Source organism: Lissotriton helveticus, chromosome 6 (assembly GCF_964261635.1).
Source record: "Lissotriton helveticus chromosome 6, aLisHel1.1, whole genome shotgun sequence".
Taxonomy (NCBI): Eukaryota; Metazoa; Chordata; class Amphibia; order Caudata; family Salamandridae; genus Lissotriton; species Lissotriton helveticus.
In genome coordinates this window covers 1,280,336,185-1,280,358,499 of record NC_136067.1, presented here as the reverse complement: position 1 = coordinate 1,280,358,499, position 22,315 = coordinate 1,280,336,185, and the positions used below count along the sequence as shown (strand labels likewise).

The following is a 22,315-nucleotide window of genomic DNA, read 5'->3' as shown; positions in this document are numbered from 1 at the left end:
CGCAGGGTGAGTGAGCTCCAAGCTCTTTCTTCAAAACCTCCTTTTCTGGCTGTTCATCCTGCCAATGTTGTCCTTCGAACTCGTCCATCCTTTCTTCCCAAAGTGATTAATTCTTTCTACATTGGTCAAACCATCACTTTGCCCACCTTCTTTCCGCCTCCACATCCTTCTAAAGAGGAAGAGAGGCTCCACCGTCTGGATCTAAAATGTGCGCTTTCCTTTTACTTGGATCGCACAAAACAATTCTGGGTGGATGACCAGCTCTTTGTTGGCTACGTGGGCTCTAAAAAAGGTTGGGCCGTACACAAACGGACCATCTCTAGATAGGTTGTTTTGTGTATGAAAGCTTGCAATTCTTTGTCAAAGAAGGAGCCTCTTGTGGGGCTACGTGCCGATTCCACCAGGGCGACGGCAGCTACCACTGCTTTGGGACGGGGAGTCTCCCTCAACGACATCTGTCAGGCAGCTACATGGGCATCTTTTCACACGTTCATAAAACTCTACTGCCTCGACAGCCTAGTCCGGAGAGACCGCTTTTTTGGCCGTTCTGTTCTCCAGGACTTTATGGTGTGAACTTGGTTCGCAGACCCACCTCCGGGGTTGATATTGCTGGGCTATATATTCACAAGGTAAGGAATCTATAACTAATTGTCTCTTTCAGATGAACAAGTTACTTACCTTTGGTAACGATATATCTGTACGAGACATAGATTAGTTATAGATTTCTTACTGCCCCTCCCATCTTCCCCGTTATGCGAATTGGCTTCTAGGGTTAGGAATTTCATTTCAGGGCCCTAGTTTTACTCCCCAGTGGTCAGTGTCTTGCATGGCTCTGCGCTTCTGGTGTGGAAAGTCGTGTACAGAACTGACGTCAGCGCACGAGGGCGGCGTCTAAGTAGCTGCTGCGACGTCATTCCGGCGACAACGACGCCGATGACGAATGTGGAGCTGACCTACACCATCTTTCAACGCGCAGGGAAACTGTTAACAAAAAAATTCTCCTGATCCAATCTGACGCCTGGGGGTAATTCACAAGATAAGGAATCTATAACTAACCTATGTCTCTTACAGATATATCATTACCGAAGGCAAGTAACTTGTTCTTTAATGCCAACAGACATGATCCCCTATATATTTATATTTTTCTTTTATGGAAAGGAGGTGCATAAGGAGAGGTAATGCATGGGATACATAGTACATATGGCACAGCAAAATCAAGGCATAAATCTGATTGAATTAAGTAGAATTTAACCGTAACAGATGAGTCGCATCAGGGGAAACACCCTAAAGCTAAGTAAGAAAGTGGCACAAGTTAAGGCACAGAAGGTGGAAAACACATAATATTCACTATTTATCAAACACATTTAATCAGAATTAGGCAAAAATGATTTGAAGTAATATAGTGGGCAATCGCCAGCAATATAAATACAAAGATATGAAGCGCTCCAATCACACATTACACAGGTCAGTCAGTCAAATGCATATGAAGAAAATTTCCTCAAAACACTCTTCTGACTCTACTGGGAAGATGGATTTGAATGTAGCGAGCTATTGCAGAAGAAAACTATGGAACTCGTGTGTCACTTCTAGAATAATGCAGTGTAATTAAGCGATATTTAAGTTTTCATAATGTATAATAAAATATGAGACCTGATTAGGAGTTGGTCCATTTCGGGTATCTGCTAAATGAAGAAAAAAAAAACTATGCTGGACATTGGTACTTGAAGGATTTAGACATGCAGGAGGAGTTAGTTCCAACATGTATATTAAAATAAGCTTCTCGACTGTATACTAGGTCTTGTCCAGAATGCTATGGGTTGAAGTGTCTAGGTAGGTTGATGCTAACTATGTTGTACCTATATTGTACCGATCTCACGAACAGGCTTCCATAATTCTTGACTGTAAAGTAGGCAGCATTGTGATGTTCCTATCCAGGAGGATCACGAGTCTGATGCTGCACCGCCTCATTGTGTACTTTTTGTGTTTGTTACCTGTTTATGACATTTGAGTCAATGGGTCATTGAATCCTGTCAAACATGGAGACTTGTTAAATGGATTTGTCAACTTTAATAAGGTACATGAGAAACCATAGATCTTCGGATGAATGCCCTTATATAAGTAGGACGTTATATGTAAGATTGGCAGCGTTTTATTTTAAAATCTCAGTTGTTAAAACACTTTACCTGATTGATGGGAGCATATATAGTTATATATGAGGACAAATAAATAAGTAAACTAACAGTTTACCTGTTTAGGCATGTACTGATGTTTTTGTTCTTTTTGTTATGTTTTTCTGAAATACTCACCCAGGTATTTAGCTGGAAGTTGTGTAAATGCCTTTGGAATTGGAGGTGGTATCGTGATGAAATCTGGGCATGTGCTGCATGTGAATGTTAAGGGCTCAAAGTAACAGAGGGTATCCTGGGAGACCCCGAATGAGACTGTTCCCCACAGAAGTAGTTAATAAATGCCTTAAAGTACACAATTATCAATCTTTTGTTAAAAAAACATCAACAAATACTTTGATCCAGAAAACTACCAACTTCCCCTTCTATTCATCAGCAGAAAAATGGAAGAATGATCATGTTCAAGAATTCATAGACGCAAACAACACTTTCCATGACTGACAATCTGGTTTCAGTCGAAGGAGAGGAACTGAGACTGGCTTGATGCGGGGCAATCAGAAAGCCAGATTTTACTCAACCACTTGAGGCATATAATATAATGGCTCAGTTGATTCTTCAACAGTTACCCAGATCACAATAAGCCTATTAGATACAAGGTGACGGACCAATCGGTTTGCACTTCACTTTTTCTTTGCTGCCTTATCAGGCTGGTTGTGCACAATGATCCGGCACCTGTCACCTTTTTTGTGCCTCTGATGACAGATTTTCCCTACGATTTAAACAAATGGAGGTGCACCAAACATAATGAAAAAGAGTCCACATTTTTTTCTTTCTTTTCGTCTTTTATTTCAGATTCAATACTGTTTCACAAAGAAACACAAAAGTTCTTGGAACTTCATCAAGGCTGTGAAATAACACGGAAAAAAAATAAAAGACACTATAAAGTGACAGACAAAACCCAAATCAATATATAAAACATAATTGAAAGAAACTGCCTTATACAAAACTAAAAACTTCACAAATACAAGGGACACAACACTGTATAGTACAAACCTAATACAAAATATAAACACAACAAATCACCACATTACATATATACACATATATTAATATGTAGTTGAAAAATTAATTTTTATAAAAAACTGATACAAAAGTCTTCTCTTTATAATGGTTAAAAGTTAAGATAATCCGCGGCAGAATAAAAGAAAAAGACAACCACTGATAGGAAAAGGTGTATTAGAAGAAAGATTAGGACTGAGATTTATAGAAAAGTCTACACACAGGCCTTAGTAAGTGGGGAAAAGATTAATCGCAAATAGTTGATGAAAGCCTCTATGTCCACCACATATACTTAGTAACCCATCCATGATGATTCTTCACCTCAATAGTGATAGAGAAATCTGTATAGGTCTCAGACAGCTGGGTGGAGAGCAAGCGGAGCGTCACACCAGGACGCTCCGGCCAATCTTAGTGCTTCTCTCATGCTGCCGAAAGAAGCATCTGGATTGGTAGAGGGAAGTTGCTGGCTGGAGTTCCGGGAGGCTGGAGCCTGTGCTGCCGAGAAGAGCATCGAGCAGCAAGCAGGAGATAAGTCAATCTTTTGGGGTTTTCTATCCCCAAAAGTTGTTTAACTCTCTGACGGGCACTGTGAGAAACTCGCGGTGCCTTCAAATCCAGAACTCCCAATCATGGCCTGTTATAAACACTATTTAAAACAGACCACGATTGAGAGCTTTGTCTTTGAGAGTAAGGGCACTGCTGGTTTTTATTAGAGCCTGTCAGTGGTTATATATTTGCCCGTCGCCCAACCTGTTTTGTTGGCTGCTGGCCACCACTGAGCGATCGTGTGACTGGCTGGTAAAGGTTATCTATCTTTTTAAGTCACAAGGCTCCACAGAAGGTCTCTTATGCCTGCCGTAAGCATGCAACCCCGAATTTAAAGAATGCAGTCCGGCAGGAATCTAATTATCGTAACTGAAACACATTTCTGCTGCTGTCATGCAAGCCAACTTTGAACATTTCACATACATTCAAAATCTTTACTTCTCAATAGTATTAGTTTGAGGTTTTTTTACTTTTCAATTGTTTACTTCGTTTAACATTTCCTTTTTTCTTCCTTTGCCACTTTTTTACCTCAGCTATTTATTTGGTCTTCTTCCCCTTCTCATGGTAACCCCCATATTTTTTTTTGCCTTTTCCTCCTTTTATTCGCCACCTGTTGGGCTACCCCCACCAGCCACGGCCGCTACAGGTAAAGGGGGGGGATTTCGAGAGACGACCACAAAGGAACATTAATTATTTATTTCCCTTGTGGTCGTCTCTCTATATCCCCCCACCCTCCCAGCAGACCCCACTCCCAACCACTATTACCTGTAGTGGCTGGGATGACCCCATTACACACATTACCACCACCATCCACATTATCAGTACTCCATTTACTTTGGTTTTTTTTTCTTCTTTTTCCTTCCTTTTTAGCGTCTGTCTGCAGACTGCTTTTGCTGTGCAGCAGTGCTAATGAGACTAGTACAGAGCCACAGCTTCAGTGTACTGCCAGTGGCAGCCAGCATCCGGTAAAACAGGTGGGGCGATGGGCAAATATATAACCACTGACAGGCACTAATAAAAACCAGCAGAGCCCTTAGTCTCAAAGCCAAAGCTCTCAATCGTGGTCCGTTTTAAATAGTGTTTATAAGAGGCCATGATTGAGAGTGATGGAGTTGAGGCTGAAGGCACTGTGAGTTTCTCACAGAGCCTGTCAGTAAGTCAAACAACTTTTGAAAAAAATAAAAAGATTAACTTACCTCCTGCCTCGATCTCGCTGCTCTTCTCAGCAGCACAGGCTACCGGCCTCCTGTGACTCCAGCTGCAAGCAACTACCCTCTACCAATCCAGATGCCTCTCTCAGCAGCCTGAGAGAAGCACAAGAATTGGCAGGAGCATCCTGGTGTGACGCTCCCTAAAGCACTGGAGTTCTGTCCTTGCTCTCCACCCAGCTGTCTGAGACAACTTGGCCTGGAGTGTTTAAAATGCGCATGTCAGGCTGGCCATTGCAAGATGGCCGGCCAAAGTGACGTGCGCACTTTAAATAGCATTCCTCCCTGCTGCCCTGCCCCCAGACGTGGTTGCTTCCAGCACGAAAAATACAATGGTAATAAATCTTTTTTATTACCATTTTATTTTTCATGTTTCTGCTCTCCAGCGGAGGGGTGACGCTCCTCCTCCACTCTCATGGAGGCACCCCCCGCTGTGTATTGCTGTTGGTTGCACTGTGTCATGTAGCGGGTGATCCGGTTATATCATGTTTGATTTTACAGTTTTAGTGCATGCAACTCTGGTATCACTTTTTGTCTAGAGTCATATGTTAATTTTGCGAGCCAGATTTGTACGACTATACCAATCCCAGTTATTTTTTTACTTGCTAGAGGAAACTCAGTTCTCCAATTTTCCGTCTTCCTCCCTCTCTTCTTTTTTCCATGTTTTTCCAGTTTTCTTGATGTTTCCTCCCCTAATTTCTCGATAATTATTTTGCCCATATTTTGAATATACATTTTTTTCCCTAGAATCTAGAAGTAATACATTGGAAAATAAAAATTCGAAGTGTTAAGGCTCCCTAAGGCTCTTATATCACTGCTATGTTTTCGCTTTGTCGAAATCCAGTACATTATGGAAACCTTTATAGGAGAATCGATGGAGTCACCTTAATTAGCAACAAAAGGGCAGCATGTACTTGACATTGGTGCAAGTGCACACCAACATATATTACTAGAACAAGACAACATCTTTCTTTTTAAGATATAAGGAAGATCTCTTATACATTGGGGTCATCATCGCTAGGGTGTAGAGATTTTTTCCGAGCCCCTGCTCCTTTTTTTTGTTCAGATGTGGATCCGAGCTCTTTTTGGTTTATATTACAGGTGAATTTAAAATAACTTTAAAGTGCCACTTTCAGTACCTTTTTTAAATATCTTTTATTGTTTTCAGTTATCATAACAAACTGTAATCATTGCAGGGCGTGCAGAACTTTTACAGACTACATTGTTATAAAGGCAACAGTGATTCCACATAGGACAAGTAGCACAAATAAAAAGAAGAACGCAAGACATTTCAGTACACCAACGTAGCATTAGCAACAGTGATGTATACTCATACTAATTCACCACCATCTCCAAAGGGTGTGATAGGGCTTGTTTATGCAATCGCGATGGGACCCAGGGCGTCCTCCAACAGATCAAACCCATAACAACTCATCCAACGACTCCTCTGTACCTCGTTGATTGAGAACATTTTGAGACTGCGCATATAAAGCCACCTTACAATGTAATAACCCACGCGTCTGCCTATCGATTGTCAAAATTAAGTTGAAAGAATGTATCAGTTTTTTAAACTGTGACCTTGTGTAGTTTGTACCATGGTTGCCCTGATTTTCTCCTACACAACAGCAGCTTAAAGGCATAAAGTGATGGATATTGCTCAGGATGAAGGCTCTGATGTAGAAGGCTGGAAGCTGGGTCATGTATATTGATGAGTTATTGTCTCCGGAGAAGTTATCCTATGACGAAGGCCTAGAATACCCCGGAAAGATGCCACCAGATAAATGCAAAGACCAGCTAACACTGCAATAAGATGAAAAGAGCTAACACTAACAATTGAAAAGGTCGGTTGGACATTTATCATGCATGAATCCCTAAGTATACAAATCCGTGATGGATGGAATGCTTGAATTAATCTCAGCCACTGGGTAATCACGCAGGCCGGGTCCCACTCCATTGTTATTTTTGCACATTATGCCACCTCCGTTTGGACCCAGCTATATGCAAATCAATTTTGATCCTGCTCCAATAGGAACATTCCAGCCTGAACTGTCAAGACAGGACCTCCCTGAACTGGAACACATGCAACCCAGGACCGGTTTTGCCCTAGTTACGGGCTCGCTAGCTGTGTACATCCTGGTTCCCAGTGACAGTGTGCACAGAACCCACGTCTGGGCATACCCATTCTCACTTAGGGCGATACAATAAGTATACAAAACCTTGATTGATGCCTGAATCTGACATCTCCTCCAAACTCTTACTCAAATGCTGCTTGAATGCATTGACCGAAAACTGATTACTGAAGGAATCAAGCCAAGCAGTTTTTAATCTAAGTGCAAGGAGCTATGTCTTTATTCCATTCAAATTTAAAATGTAATCTGTGGACTTGTGATTGCTTTTGTACAATTTGGGGTTCTTATCTTTTAATGTCTCTGTTTTTTTTAATCATTTGTTTAAAAAAAGTTCTCTGCCACTTCAGCATTTAAGGTATTAAAAGGCTGCGTCAAGCGAGGTAACCAATCATGTTACTGGTGTTCTGACTCATGGATGCAACTATTTATATTTTCAAGCCGGTATCATAGGTCTTGTTGACCAATGATCAGCTTGAGCAGATAACCAGGAATTTTAAAAGGGTAGGGACCTGAATTAGAGTTCGGCAGATGGGTTACTCTGTCACAAATGTGATGAATATCCCATTTGCCGTATTACAAATGCCATTGGATATACTGCACTTGTAATACAGCGGGCGGTGTATCCTTCTCGTTTGTGATGGATTAACCCGCCTGCCAAATTCTAAATCAGGCCCTAAGTTCCGGCACTGGAGACTGTTGGCGCATTCCACATGATATCTGACTAAGGAAAGTTTTCCAGTTTCATTGTCTGTTTGTCTGTTGCTTGTGATCCAGCAAGCAGGAAAGCCAGGTAAAGTACGAGTCCAACAACCTGGCCACCTCAGAGATGCTTTTGAAGAACATGGTGTTCCACAATTTAGGACCATGTAGTTGGATCTAAAAGCAGCATCCAGGATGGATCACCCTCTTCTGCAGCTTGGAGGGCCTCAAGCTACATATGAAGGTATCCTGTCTAAAGTCTATGAGATGAAACCAAAGAGTAATAGACAAATCTATCTGAATGTGCCAATACACAGGGTGATTTGCTGTCACTTGTGAATTTAGAAAACACAACTGTAATAATCCAGTTGGTACAAGCCAGGCCTGGGAGAAGTTTGCAGAGTTTTGCTATGCGGAACTCCGCGATGTTACAAAAAAACTTCGCAAAGTTCAGTGAGTGGCGGAGTGCAGTGTAAACGGCAGTTTGTGCTGGTACTCCTGCTGCTCGGGTAGAAATTCTACCCGAGCTGCAGCTCACGCTTGCGAACTTACCGTTCGCGAGTGGGGAAAAAACTCAGATGCACCTCGCGAAGCGGAGTTTTCTGCACTCCGCAAAGTGCAGAAAACTTAGCGAACGGAGCGAAGTTTACTGCCCAGGCCTAGTGCTAGCCCAATGCTGCGGAGTTACCTGCGCATCATTTCCCCGTCCATGCCCTGCTAGCATGTTCAGTTCAAGCTTATGACATATTTTACATCTTACTTGATAATGTTGCTACATCAAGGGTTTGTGTTGCTTTGAATTTGAGAACGGAACCTGTATCACCTGACTATATATTTTAACAGGTGAACACCATATTTGTGCTTCAAGATTTTTTTTTTGAGAAAGCCCAAACTCTCAACTCTTGAAAGACCAGATTCCAGAGAAGAAACTGCAGTCACAGACACTATTCATGCGTTTGGGCCTCCTCAACAGGCTCTCCCAGGATATGACTAGGACAGGACATTTTCTTTGTTAAACCTGCTAAATCTTTATCTTTAATTTAAATAAATTTGGCACGCTAGGTACATAGGGAGCAGTGGTGTTTTCAAAAGGGCAGGATGTTTTCCCTGCATAGGCATTGCACTACATCAGTGTGGTATAATAATTTGATGGTAAACAAATAAGGTTCCCATTACCCTTTCCTTATTTTAACCTTTCCCACACTCTCCACTAATAAAGGGATACCTAGGAGAATGTGAGGGATTTGTATTCTCTAGTTAAGCCCCTGGTCACCCTCTATCCTTAAGTGCTCCCTAAAATATGGTCGAGCCCACCCTGACCTTTAGGAGTCAGGGTAAACCCGATCATGAAGCATGACACTGCTAGAGTGTGTGAGGGTTATATATAAAAAATGATTTTTTTTCCTTCCCCGCACTAGTCATGCGGAGCCAGCACATCCACTAGGGTTGAACCACCCCTCCCCTATCCCCCCTCCCAGTTAGTGACTGGTGTATTATACACTACTATCCCTGTAACCCTTGGTGGGATACTCTATTGTTGTATTGAGTTTAAAAATGAGGACCATTGAATTATGTGTTTTTCAGCACTGGTGTAAAAGAGTGAAAATCTGTGCTGTATGCAGTTGAATGTAATTTTTTGCGAAATCATTCAAATATAGTCATTCTAACGCAACATACCAGTGATTTTTTTTAGGATAGGTATGTCAGTAGATCTTTCAGCTTTCATGTGCCAAATTTGTTTGCTGCTACAAGAATAAGAGTGGCTGCTGTATGTGACATTGATGGCTTTACGATTGGTTGATGAGAGAGGAATGCAAGTGTCATGCTTCAGGCTAGAGATTAGTGTTTTTGTCATACATCTGATGTTTTCAGTGGGGCAGGTTGCTCAGAATCTTTCGATTCACGCGGGACAGTGCCTCAGGAGAACAAGGTATTTTGCACTTCATGCTGTTATGATTGCATCAGTTAGTGACCTTTAAAGGTGGTGGGGCGTACTCCTCTGCACGAATTTCAGTGAGCAAGGTGGATGACTTCTCAGAGGGCTCGGAGATGGGTTCGCTTGCACTCAGTCTTACTTTCTCACCCATTCTCACTTCAGGGGTGTGGAATTTAATAAAATATCTACTTGTCCATGGGGCAGGTTGCTTCATAAACCTACTTGTCCTGTAACAAAATCCACTTGCCCCTTTTGTGGCATGTAATACGGTGATAAATTACGGCAGCAATCTAATTATATAAGAGTTCCGGTATAGCCTCTCTAATTATGCCAGGGCTCGTACCATAGTAGGGTTTGAATACTAGCAATTCCCTTCTGTTGCTACGTTTCAGCAGGTCTACATACTGGGGCTGAAGGTAGTGGTAAGCAATCAATCAATCAAGCAAGCAACTTGTAAAGCGCACTACTTACCCGTGTGGGTCTCAAGGCGCTGAGGGGAGATGGGGGGGTTCTGCTACTGTTCGAAGAGCCAGGTCTTGAGGAGTCTTCTGAAGGTGAGCAGGTCTTGTGTCTGCCGGAGGTGGGTAGGGAGGGTGTTCTAGGTCTTGGCCGCGAGGAAGGAGAAGGATCTGCCGCCGGAGGTCGTTCGTTGGATGCGGGGGACATCGGCGAGGGCGAGGCTGGCGGATCGGAGAGGTGTAGAAGTTGAGTCTGCTGTTCAGGTAGGCTGGTCCGGTGTTATGGAGTGCCTTGTGTGCGTGGGTGAGGAGCTTGAAGGTGATCCTCTTGACTACGGGGAGCCAGTGTAGGTCTCTCAGGTGGGGAGACTGCGGCTCCGGCGAGGGACGTTGAGGATCAGTTGGGCGGAGGCGTATTGGATGCGTTGTAGTCGTTGCAGGTGTTTGGCTGGGATTCCTGCGTAGAGTGCGTTGCCGTAGTCCAGCCTACTGCTGACAAGGGCCTGTGTTACCATTCTTCTCGTTTCGGTAGGGATCCAATTGTTAATCCTGCGTAGCATGCGCAGGGTGTTGTAGCAGAATGAGGAGATGGCGTTGACCTGCTTCGTCATGGAGAGGGAGGAGTCGAGGATGATCCCGAGGTTGCTGCGTAGTCAGTGGGTGTTGGTGCTGTTCCCAGCGTGGTCGGCCACTAGGAGTCGTCCCAGGCTGAGGGGGTCGGTCCGAGGATGATGACCTCTGTCTTATCGGAGTTCAGTTTCAGTCGGCTGCTCCTCATCCATTCGGCGACGGCCTTCATTCCCACGTGGAGGTTGATTTTGGTGGTATGCGAGCCCTTGGTGAGGGAGAGGATGAGCTGGGTGTCGTCGGCGTAGGAGATGATCTTGAGGTCGTGCTGGCGGGCCACTTGTGCGAGGGGGGCCATGTAGACGTTGAACAGCGTCGGGCTGAGGGATAAGCCCTGGGGTACGCGCATATGATGTTGGTGGCTTCGGATCGGAAGGGTGGGAGGCGGACGCTCTGGGTTCTGCCCTGGAGGAAGGACGTGGTCCAGTCGAGGGCCTTCTCTTGGATTCCGGCTTCTTGGAGGCGTGTCTTTAGTGTGCCGTGGCAGACCGTGTCGAAGGCGGCTGATAGGTCCAGGAGGATGAGGGTTCATGTATTGCCGTTGTCTAGTTGACGCCTGATGTCGTCTGTGGCGGCGAAGAGGGCTGTCTCGGTGCTGTGGTTTTTTTCTGAATCCAGACTGGGACGGGTCTAAGATGTTCTTGTCCTCGAGGTGGCGGGTCAGTTGCATGTTGACAATAGTTCAAGGGTTGGAATGCCCTTTTGAGTCTGTCCAAACCTATTAACGTGCATGTTTTAAGGGGGTATAACCAAGTCTTTTCTTATCTTTTCCCATACTGAAAAAGGTTAGAATGTATTCTTGACAGTGGAAGGCGTAAATCTTTTTCCAGGGTTGGGAAAAATGTGGTTGGAGGAAAAGTGAACTTGAAACATTCAGATTTTCGCATGAGCAAATCTACACATGCACATTTGCTCATGCTAAAATGTAGTTCACAAATATTTTCGTGGAGTACTATTTCTTGGCCTACTTCTGTAAATTCTTGTGAATTCACGGATTTAATAACATTCTGCCTCTCTCTCGCGCACTGTCTGTCTACCATCTGGCTTCACTGTGATTTAGAGAATTCCGCTCTTTTACAAGGAGCATATTGGAACACAATGTAGTTTTGATCAGTGCCAGGAAATACTGTGGCAATGTGCTTTTTGAGACCAAAAAGATTTTTTTGCTTTTGCCAATGCTTCTTAGAATTGTGCGGGTGGAGCAACTCCCACACCAATAAGGTTTTACAAAAACCATGCTGAAACAAGTCACGCATTGACAAAACCAAAGGCTGACTACCAATTTCAGACCTACTGGCTCTCCCAATGCTTGTTTATTTTTGTTTCCCATAATGTTATTTAAACTTGTTACATTGATTTTCCATTATGAATATTTTTGGAAAATACAAGCATATGTCAACATGTTACTAAATGATGCTACAAAGATATGGAACCTAAACTCATAGACGTTTAGCAAAACGTTTTTTTTCTTACTTGCATTTTTAGTGAACGTTTTATTTTGAAAGCAAAGAAGGATCACTCTTGCTTTCAAGCTTCTGCAAATATTTGCATATAATTAGAGAGCATTCTGAGAGCATTATACATAGCCTCATATTACTAAACTTTGAAAACGTGTGTACACATTTATACTGGAACCACCTTCAGTAGTGCAGGCCGAGCTTACAACATTTACTTTTAGTGCACGCCCTAATAATAAAGGCTTTACATTAATCAAGCATAAATACAAGTTTGAACAGCATTAATACATGGACACACATATTACCTTAACTGCAAATATAGTCCTTCCCTTATTCATAATGTGGTACTGCAAACTGGAAGCCAAAGGGTTTGTGCTGCAGGGGGTTGGGCCTACTGGTCCCAAGGACAGAATACACATGAAAACTTGTTGCCCTTGACCCCAAACAATATGTCCTGGGCGTCAGGCTATAGGAATTCCACATCCCTGTCACTTAGTCTCATTCATTTACTTTCATTCACATTTGCACTCACTTTTGCTTACTCTGGTTCACTGGGTCTCACTGCCTCACTGACTTGTGCAGTCTTACTCCTTCCCATTTCTATCGACTCAGTCCCACTATAACCCTCTCAGTCTCATTGGCTTACGCAGTCTCACTTATTCCCACTCTGACCAACACATTCATACTCATTCCCATTCCTACCCATTCAGTGTCACTGAATTACCCTCACTCATTCCTACCCACTCAGCCCCACTGATGTACGCAGTTTCACTCAGTCCCTCTCTGACTAACTCAAATCCACCCAGACCTGCTCAGTCTTACTGACATATGCTGTCTTTCCATTCCCACTCTGACCCACTCAGTCGCACTGACTTGTGCGGTCTCACTCATTCCCACTCTGACTAACTCAGTTTCACTTTCTTACTCAGGGCCTGATTTAGATGTCGGCGGACGGGTTACTCCATTACAGCGGTGACAGATATCCCGTCCACCGAAATATGAATCCCATTAAATCCTATGGGATTTATATTTCGGTATGAAGGGATATTCGTCACCGTTGTGACGGAGCAACCCGTCCGCTGACATCTAAATGAGTCACTCAGTCTCACTCTGACCCACTAAGTAGCGCTCTGACCCACCCAGTCCCACTGACGTACACAGCCCCATTCAGTCCCACTGTGACCCACTCAGTCCCACTGTGACCCACTCAGTCCCACTGTGACCCACTCAGTCCCTCTGTGACCCACTCAGTCCCTCTGTGACCCACTCAGTCCCACTGTGACACACTCATTCCCACTGTGACACACTCATTCCCACTGTGACACGCTCAGTCCCACTATGATCCACATTTTCCCACTGTGACCCACTCAGTCCCACAGTGATCCATTCAGTTTCACTAAGACCCACTCAGTCCCACTCTCTGCAGTCTCATTCAATCTCAATCATTCCCACGCTGACTTACTTAATCATTCAGTCTCACTGACTTTTTCAATATCAATCAGTCTGACTCAATTAATCTCACTGGTTTTCACTCTGACTCACTCATTCCCTGAGTCACTCAGTCTCACACTCAGTTACACTGTCATTATCAGACTTTCATTTATTCTTATTCATTCTGATTCGCTCCTTCACTGACTCTCACACTTTCACTCTCACACACCCATGCACACGCACATGTTCATTCTTTACTCAAGGAGAGCTTGCGAGGTTCCGTTATCTTGCTTCCACATACCCTTCAACTCAATCTAAACTCTGCACCACTAAATACGAAAACTGAGGGGCTAATTGTGTCTGTGTCAAAAGATCTACCCTTAAGGATCATTATAGATAATAATAAGAGACACCTCACCAACCCACTGGTGGCATGCATTGGTGATATAATCTTGTAATAGGTTAGAGATATAGATATATATATATAGACACTCACAAACACACACACCGCCCCTACCTCTCTGGACTATTACAGAGGTCCAGTTCAGGCTAAACATGTTTATGGGAGTACCCTTAATTTCTTAATTCAACTGGTCCCACACCATGATGAAAAACAATTTTACAGGATGCTAAAATGGAAATCCAGTGATTCTTACATATCTCGTATGTCAACATGTTTCGGACGAATTCAAAACTGTCCACTGGGTCACTTGGCCTTCTTCAGGGTTTCTAGACCTCCCTACCTATCCTCTTTTAACTATTGGGGTGTATGTGCTAAGGGAGGCATAATTATCTCCTACCTGATCATTGGAGCAAAACCTGCAGGATATTTTAAAAAATGGTAAACTGTCAGCACAATAGCTTTGTTTCTTAAAACCATAGTTATTAGCCAAAGTTATTAGCGGAGCAAAAAACACTCTTCCCATGGACCTAACTATAACTACACTGTTGCGACTGCCACTGTTATAAATATGTGTTGTCTTTATTCCAGGTTCAAACCATAAATGCCAGCTATAGGTGTGTGCTCCGTCTCAGGCAAGGGGCCTTTTCCAGCTGTCTTAGAATGTTCCATAAACCAAGATGAACATTCTGTTCTCATCATCCACATTCCATAAAAGAAATAGAAGGCTGCAGATATAAACATAAACGAGAATGCAACACAATACAAACGTAACACCAGCGGAAAACTAAACAATCAAATTAACTGAAATTGTAAACAAAAAACGAATAGATCAATAACAGACAGACTCCTTTAGATATGATGAAAGTTTCAAAATACTACTAGATCTCTTGGTCACAGTTACTGGTGAAATAGCCTAAAGAGCGACATAACGATCATCAGCCAATGCCAGTTGACAATCCATCATATTGGGAATCATTTCATTATGGTACTGCTGCGGAATACGATCAGTGAAGTCATCGGAATTGTTCACAATGCTTTTGTATTTGGGCTTTATATTTGTTAAGTTGTTTACAAAAATATCCTCATTGCAACCAGATTTTTTTTCTAACATTACTTTTGTATTGTTGACGGTGTTGATACAGTACAAACGTCAGGTAATTGCTTCATTCAGAGATTAACTTTAATACAATGAACGTTTCTTTCATCCCTTCACTTGGTTACATGCTACACTGGTCTACTACTAGTTTCTTCCAGTGCCATTCACTCATCAAAAAGGTGGAAGGGAGGCGCAAGAGCAAATATTCCCTTTATATACGTTCCACTTGTCCCATATTTGCGTCCATTTCTTAGGGCAGCCCAGAAATTCATACACTGTTTTTTCCCTTAACATGCACCAGTCCATGTCTTTCTTTCATGCCTTCACCATTGGTGCCTCTTGTGCCCCCGTGCTCTTGCTATATTGTGCTTGGCTACCATCATACACAGAGTCGCCCAAGTTTTCTCTGTACTACTCAGATCCGTAGGTTCCCAAATATTTAGCAGGCCCCTTCTAGCCTCAGGTTCCAAGTTGTTCCGAGTGTGTCTTCCATGCAATTGAGCACTTCTAATGTGGCCACATTTCCAAATTATGTGTATAAACATGCCCTCCTGGCTACATTGCGTCCCACACCCAGGATCCACTGTGTAGCCCATCTTGACCAGTGCCGGGCCTGAGAGGTATATTCAGTTTAGTATTTTGAGTTGCACCGGTCTAAGATTTGAAGAAATTGCCACTTCTTTAGGAGAGGCCAGAGCCTCCTGCCATTCGTCTTTCATTGCAACCAGAATTAATATTTGGAATATTTTCTCATTGGAAATATTACTGAACGACCTGTGTGTGTCCATATCCACACATTCAGAAGCATGACAATTTGAATCGGAACTGTCTACATTCACAGAGGGACAATCAATATTCTCCAATAATCCATATGGCACATTAAAACAGTTATAATGAGGGGATTTGCTACAAGACAATTGACTTTTACATTTAGCCTCATTTTGTTTGCTCCAACTTGATCCATTGGTAACCTGAACAGAACAATTTCTCGTTTTGATGATCCTGGTCATATGGAAACATTTGGATTTAGATTTGGCAACTTCAAATGGTTTGCAAAAACAGACCATATCACCAATATCACCAATCATTAAATCATCAACTTTGATATGATGGTGGGATTTATTGTAAATAGTCATACTGATCTTCTAAACATCCTTCACTCTATTACAGACTTCCAACAGAAGTGCATGTTCCTCCCCAATCCAATCTTGAACATACCCAGGAACCAGTTGGTGACTGTCTCCTTGGGACGCAACAGCTTAGATGGACTAACACCTATAGAAGAGTGTGGAGTTAGATGATCGTTTAAGAATCTACCTCTTAACACCACTTCCTTATCAATTCCAGCTTGACATGCTAATTGAATAGTGTCTTTTCAAAAGCCTGTTTACTCTTTCCACCATACCATTGCTTTGTGGGATGTATAATGCAACAGTAATTTGATGAATCCCAACACCAAGCAAATATTATATCATCGCATGCAAGACAAATTGGACTCCTATATGCGAAGTCTAAGAATTTATGGTAGCCTTCTACACTAACAGTATTCACCAAAAATTTCTTTACTGTATGTGCAGTAGGTTACATCACCTAATAATAATATACCTGCTTCGGACAAACTTATTTCTCAAAAAGTGTGGCAAAATGTTCTATAGCTCAAAGAAAAGCTAGTGCTTCACATTCAGTGGTGCTGTAGCTTAACTGAGCACTGATGTCCTCTAGGCAAAGGCCACCATATTCCCCTTTGAGCCAACTCTTAGGCTTAAAACCGCTCCAATGGCTCTGGCATCCACTGTGACAGTGCACATTTTACCTTCATGATGAGGCTTGAGAGCTGAAGTCATAACAATCAACCCCTTAGTTTTTTCTGGTGCAACATTCTCACAAATCGTTGTTAATACTCATGTAAACCAAGGAAACATTTAACTTGTTCAATATTAGGATTTTGAACATCCGTGATAGCGTTGGCTGATGACTCAAATAATCCACTTGTTCTGTGAATAGCTTCTATTTTTGTGATATTATGACCATGATGTCCTCAATCAAAATACATGTTTTCTGAATAAAAACTTCATTGATAGAACATTTCTTTGAATCTGTATTTCTAATTGGAAATGTATTATATTGTGTCTTATTTTGTATATTAATATGTAAATTTAGCAACCTGGTACATTTGTCTCAATATTTCATTAGAGTATGGCCTTTGTCTAATCAAAGTAACCAATCTGGTTAGAGGATTCAATCCTCCTGCTTTCAGAATAGAAGGAGAAGGGAACTTTGTTTTTTGTTTTAGTGTCTATACCCATCCTTTTCCCAGAATTAGGATACCTCCAAATCTTTTGAGTATGAACAATACGTATGCCATTAAATTACTTGAACATTCATGTCTGAATAGACAAGACCCAATGGCATTCCTAAATACACAAGCTATGATCCTGATCTTTCAGTCTCAAACCTGCATTTCAGTGAGGCTGACTTTGAGTCTGCTGAGACTGATGGCCTCCTTCATACTGCTGATCGAGCATCCTAGGTAGTATATATAGAGGGCACTACAGTGGGATCTGAAGTCCTAGTGGGCCCAATATCATGGACGTTTCCAACTACGTCCAGTTCTCGGAAGAGACGACAAAAGATCTGCGGCCGTTGCTAAGGTACCACAAATGGGGCAGCAGCACACCTCTCTCCCAGGCCCAGCAGTGGTGACCGATGCATGGACTCTGGATTGGGGCGGCCATCTGGGAGAGATGGAGATCAGAGGTTTCAGCCTTCTCTGCTGAGTCCCGCTTCCATATCAACTTCCTGGAGGGCAATCCGTTCGGTGCTAAAAGCCTTCCTGCTATCCATCAAGGGGACGCAGGTACAGGTTCTCACGGACAACACCACCTCCGTGTGGTTCTGCAACAAATAGGATGGGATGGGGTCACAAATCCTGTGTCAGGATATGGAAATGGATGGCCCACCAAGGAATTTTCCTGGTTGTGAACCCCCTGGCAGGCTGTTTGAATACCAGGGCGGACAAACTCAGCAGTCAGCGCCTGGTCTATCATGAATGGAACCTTCAGCCAGAGGTGGCACAAGGTCGGTTCTGCGAATGGGAAACGCTCGATCTGTTGCCCCACTTCCAAGAACACGCATTGTCAGCCCTTCTGCACCTTGAAGTTTCCAAGGCGTCTCTCACTTGGAGAAGCGTTCCACTTCAAGTGGAAGTTCTGTATGCCTCTCTGCTGATACCACCCCTGCATTGAGTTCTCAAGAAGATCAGCACAGATGAAGCCCAAGTTATCTGAGTGGCTCCGGACTGGGCACCAAGAGTATGGTATCCAGAACTGCTGAGCGTAAGCATCTGCCCAGACTGCCCTTCTGAGAGGATCTGCTGTCACAAATAAATGGTCGGGGTCTCCACCCCAGCCTTCACAATACCCACCTACATGCGTGAAGATTGAGTCAGGATAGCTAAACACCTTCGACCTTCCTCCAGAGGTGGTTGATGACATCTTGGCAGCCAGATGTCTATCAGCAGAAAAAGAATGTGCCTGTCTTTGGGACAAATTTGAGGTTTGGTGCAGAGCTTGTCAGATTGACCCTCTCTGGGCCAAACTGTCTGATGTTTTATCATTTGTTTTTTCTCTTTCCTGCCAAGGCCTTGCTCTCGGCACAGATAAAGGTAATCCTTTGTCCCTCTCTGCCTTATAGTTGCCTAATCAGTCATTTTTATTTAAATCACCTGTTGTAATGCGTTTTTTGAAATGGCTGCCACATAGGTTTCCCCATCTCCTTTTGTGATGCCCCAGTGGGACCTCAATTGTGTCCTTATGTATCTGATTTGCACTCCAATCAAGCCTCTTCACAGTTATCCTTTATGACTTCTCACCATCAAAACTGAATTCCTAGTCACCATCACTTCAGCTCTGCGTGTGAGTGAGCTTCAGTCATTGTGTGTTCACACACCACCTTCTTCCCCGACAAGTTGGTTCTGCATACTAGGGCACCCCTTCAACCAAATGTTTTGAAGCCACTCCCGATTGGCCAATCCATCAGTCTGCTGGCGTTCTATGCTCCACTTCATCTCTCTGAGAAAGAGGGACAGCTCATCTTTTGGACCCTAAGAGAGTGCTCAGATTCTACATTGATCGCACCAAGGACCACCAGGTTAGCTCTTTGTGGGGTTCAGCAGATCGAAAAAAGGCAAGGCTGTGCAGAAGCATACCATCTCTTGCTTGACTGTGGTCTTCATTAAGATCTCTTAGACACTGGCTTAGAGCCAGCCTCCGGAAGGACTGTGTGCCCATTCCACCAAGAACACGATTGCTACCACTGCGTTAGCTTGCAGCATCTCTGTCCTGGACATCTGCCAGGCAGCTGCTTGGGCGTCCCTCCTTGCCGCCACAAAGCACTATTGTTTCGACAGCTAAGTCCAAAGAGAAGGGCACTTTGCCCGCACGGTCCTGCAGGACTCTCTGGTTTGAGTCCATCCACAGCCCACCTCCCTTAGGTACTGCTTTGTGATGCTCTTTCTGGTAGAGAGTCTATCTAGCCACAGATTCCTCGCATAACCCCTCATCCTCCCGTTTCTGTGGTTAGGATCCCACATCTAGGAATCTGCACACCGTTGTCCCACTTGCTTTTCGGGCCCCACTTTTGGAGGCACAGGCAGTCTCGAAAGCAACTGACATCAGTGCCCAGGAGTAGCGCCTCCATACTCCTTCCACTTCCTTTCAGAAGCGGAAGGGAGTCAGTGCAGAGGTGCACTGCGCCACCTTCCAGCGTGCGGAGGTACTACTAAAAAAAATTCTGGGTCCAGTCTGATGCCTGAGGAATATTCATAAGGTGAGGAATCTGCGCCTGGATAGTGTCTACCATAAAGAATGTTACCAAAGGTAATTAACTTCAGTTAATTACTTAGCGGGGTTATTTGGCATTCATAAACCAATGTAAACACAGGAGAGGGCCAAAAGGCAATCTTTCTCCTCTGACAATAGGTACAAAGGCCTCCCCTGCATATATAATCTGTGGCTGCCACCTCTGCTAGTCCTTTACAGCCAGTGAGCTGAAGGTAGTCCCACAACTAAAAAGATTGGTGCATGTGGTGTGCCCCCTCCAGACCAAAAGTCAATTTCTGTGTCTCATTCCTGTCTCAGAAAACCCTCAAGTGTGATGTTTTGTTTGCTGAGGCAAAAACATGTAAAAACCTACAGAACTTACTATCGGGAAATAAAGATGGATGCAAGCTGATGTTTTTGAGGTAGGGAGATTGAAGGACATTGATAGGAACCTTTCCCATCCCACTACGTAGTGTGTGCGTTGGGGAGTCTCAAGTTTCTTGTCACCATACGTGGCCACATTCATTTTCACCATTGCATCAGTCCTACAGTAGGTAAGACAAAACAGACGGAAACAAAACGCACAGTGATCCGAACTTCTGCTCAACATTGAAGCTGAGGTATTATCTATAATTACCAACCTTTGGTGGGTGTGATCAGCCATACACTAATTATTCCATTTTTAACTGTATTATGTAATGTGTCCTTTTCAGTTGAGTTAATTATATTCACCCTATGAAAAGTGATATAGAATTTCGTTGAATTATCCACATTATGAATTCCTTTGCTATGGTGGACACTGAAGAAAGAAATCAGTAATACAATGTTGTTAAATACCCTTGTTTTTTTAATGTTTTTCCAACAGACAGACTGGTTCAGCCAATATAAGAAGTCACTTGCTACCTATATGAGGTCATTAGGGGGCGAAGAGGGCCTGGACATCACACAAGACATGAAACCTCCAAAGAATCTTTACATTGAAGTATGTACATTAGAAATTCAGAAAGTTGATTTGTTAGAACTTTATTTCATGTTGTGCTTGCTTGCGATTAAGGTTTCTCCATTTTAAAGAGCTGTACATGACAAGTATATCAGCCTTGAAAGGAAGAAAAGTTGAGTTGGACTCCATGATTCAGATTAGGCAAAGGCAACGGTTCTGTTACACTGGCTTAATTTCGCTTTACAGTTGTGAAATTACACCACATGGTGTATTTATACTGCAGAATTTTAGCCCAGGACCTACATGAACGACCACAAAATATGTATCTATTATTCACAGCACTTGTGTTCTATGTACTTTTTTGTGTGCAAGATGCATCCTTGCATCCAAAGTCAATGTGAGGATGCGTTTCACGCTAAAATATAGTGTTAAATATCATTTTTGCATTTCATGTGATGTTTCTTAATTTTTGTTGAATTTTGTGTAATTATGCAAATGTAAGTTACTGGAATTTCGCACTACCATAATTCAGACATGCCAGTCGCACAGATTTCATCAGTGGAGTTCAGCTCACTGACCCTTATAACTCACTCCGCCAGCAGTTGTGCCATGTGTAATATTTGCATCATTTGCCTCTGACTGAGTCTTTTCGTTCATTATATTTATATCCATAGTTTTAATAGAGCTTTGATACATCCTTTAGATGTGGTTATTACGTATGCACGTCTTTAAAGATAATGGTATGATAGGCTGGGGTGTGTGTGTAAGTATATATATATATATATATATATATATATATATACACATACACATACACATATATACACACACACACACACACACACACACACTATAAGGAGTTAAACCTGTATTAAACACACAAAAGGTGTTGGAAGGAATGCTTGCAATAAGTCTAATCACTGGCACTCACGCGGGGTAGCATTCCCACCTGTTGTTGTTTTGCCCATTGTGCCACCTCAGTTTGGTCCCGCCATACACAGCTCAGTCTTAACTCTGCTCCAATAGGAACGGTCCAGCACAAACTGCCAGGTCTTTCTTGAACCGGAATACAAGAACCCAAAGACATGTTTCGGTCTGTTCGGGGCTCGTCAGTTGTATGTAGCTTGGTTCCAGTGGCACAGTGAGCACGAGACCTACATTTGATGTAATGCCCTACGTGGCATGGGTATGCCCAGGCGTGGGTCCCTTGCTCACTGTGGCACTGGAACCAATCTACACCTGACAGACATGCCCCATTTAGGGCGAACCCATTCTTAAGTTGCTTGTGTTCCAGTTCAGGGAGGACCTGACCTGTCAGTTCAGGCTGGAATGTTCCTGTTCAAGCAGGGTCAAGACTAATTTGTATATAGCTGGGTCCAA

General features: G+C 43.1%; 1 protein-coding gene across 2 annotated transcripts in view; it reads left to right on the top strand.

The window, feature by feature from the left end:
- Nucleotides 1–22,315, top strand: part of GINS1 (GINS complex subunit 1) — a 375,966-nt gene that overhangs the window by 222,535 nt on the left and 131,116 nt on the right. For both annotated transcript variants that reach the window (XM_078649031.1, XM_078649030.1), the window contains exon 5: nucleotides 20,861–20,977. In XM_078649031.1, coding sequence (XP_078505157.1) covers nucleotides 20,861–20,977 — 117 coding nt within the window. The remainder of the gene's footprint in view (nucleotides 1–20,860; nucleotides 20,978–22,315) is intronic.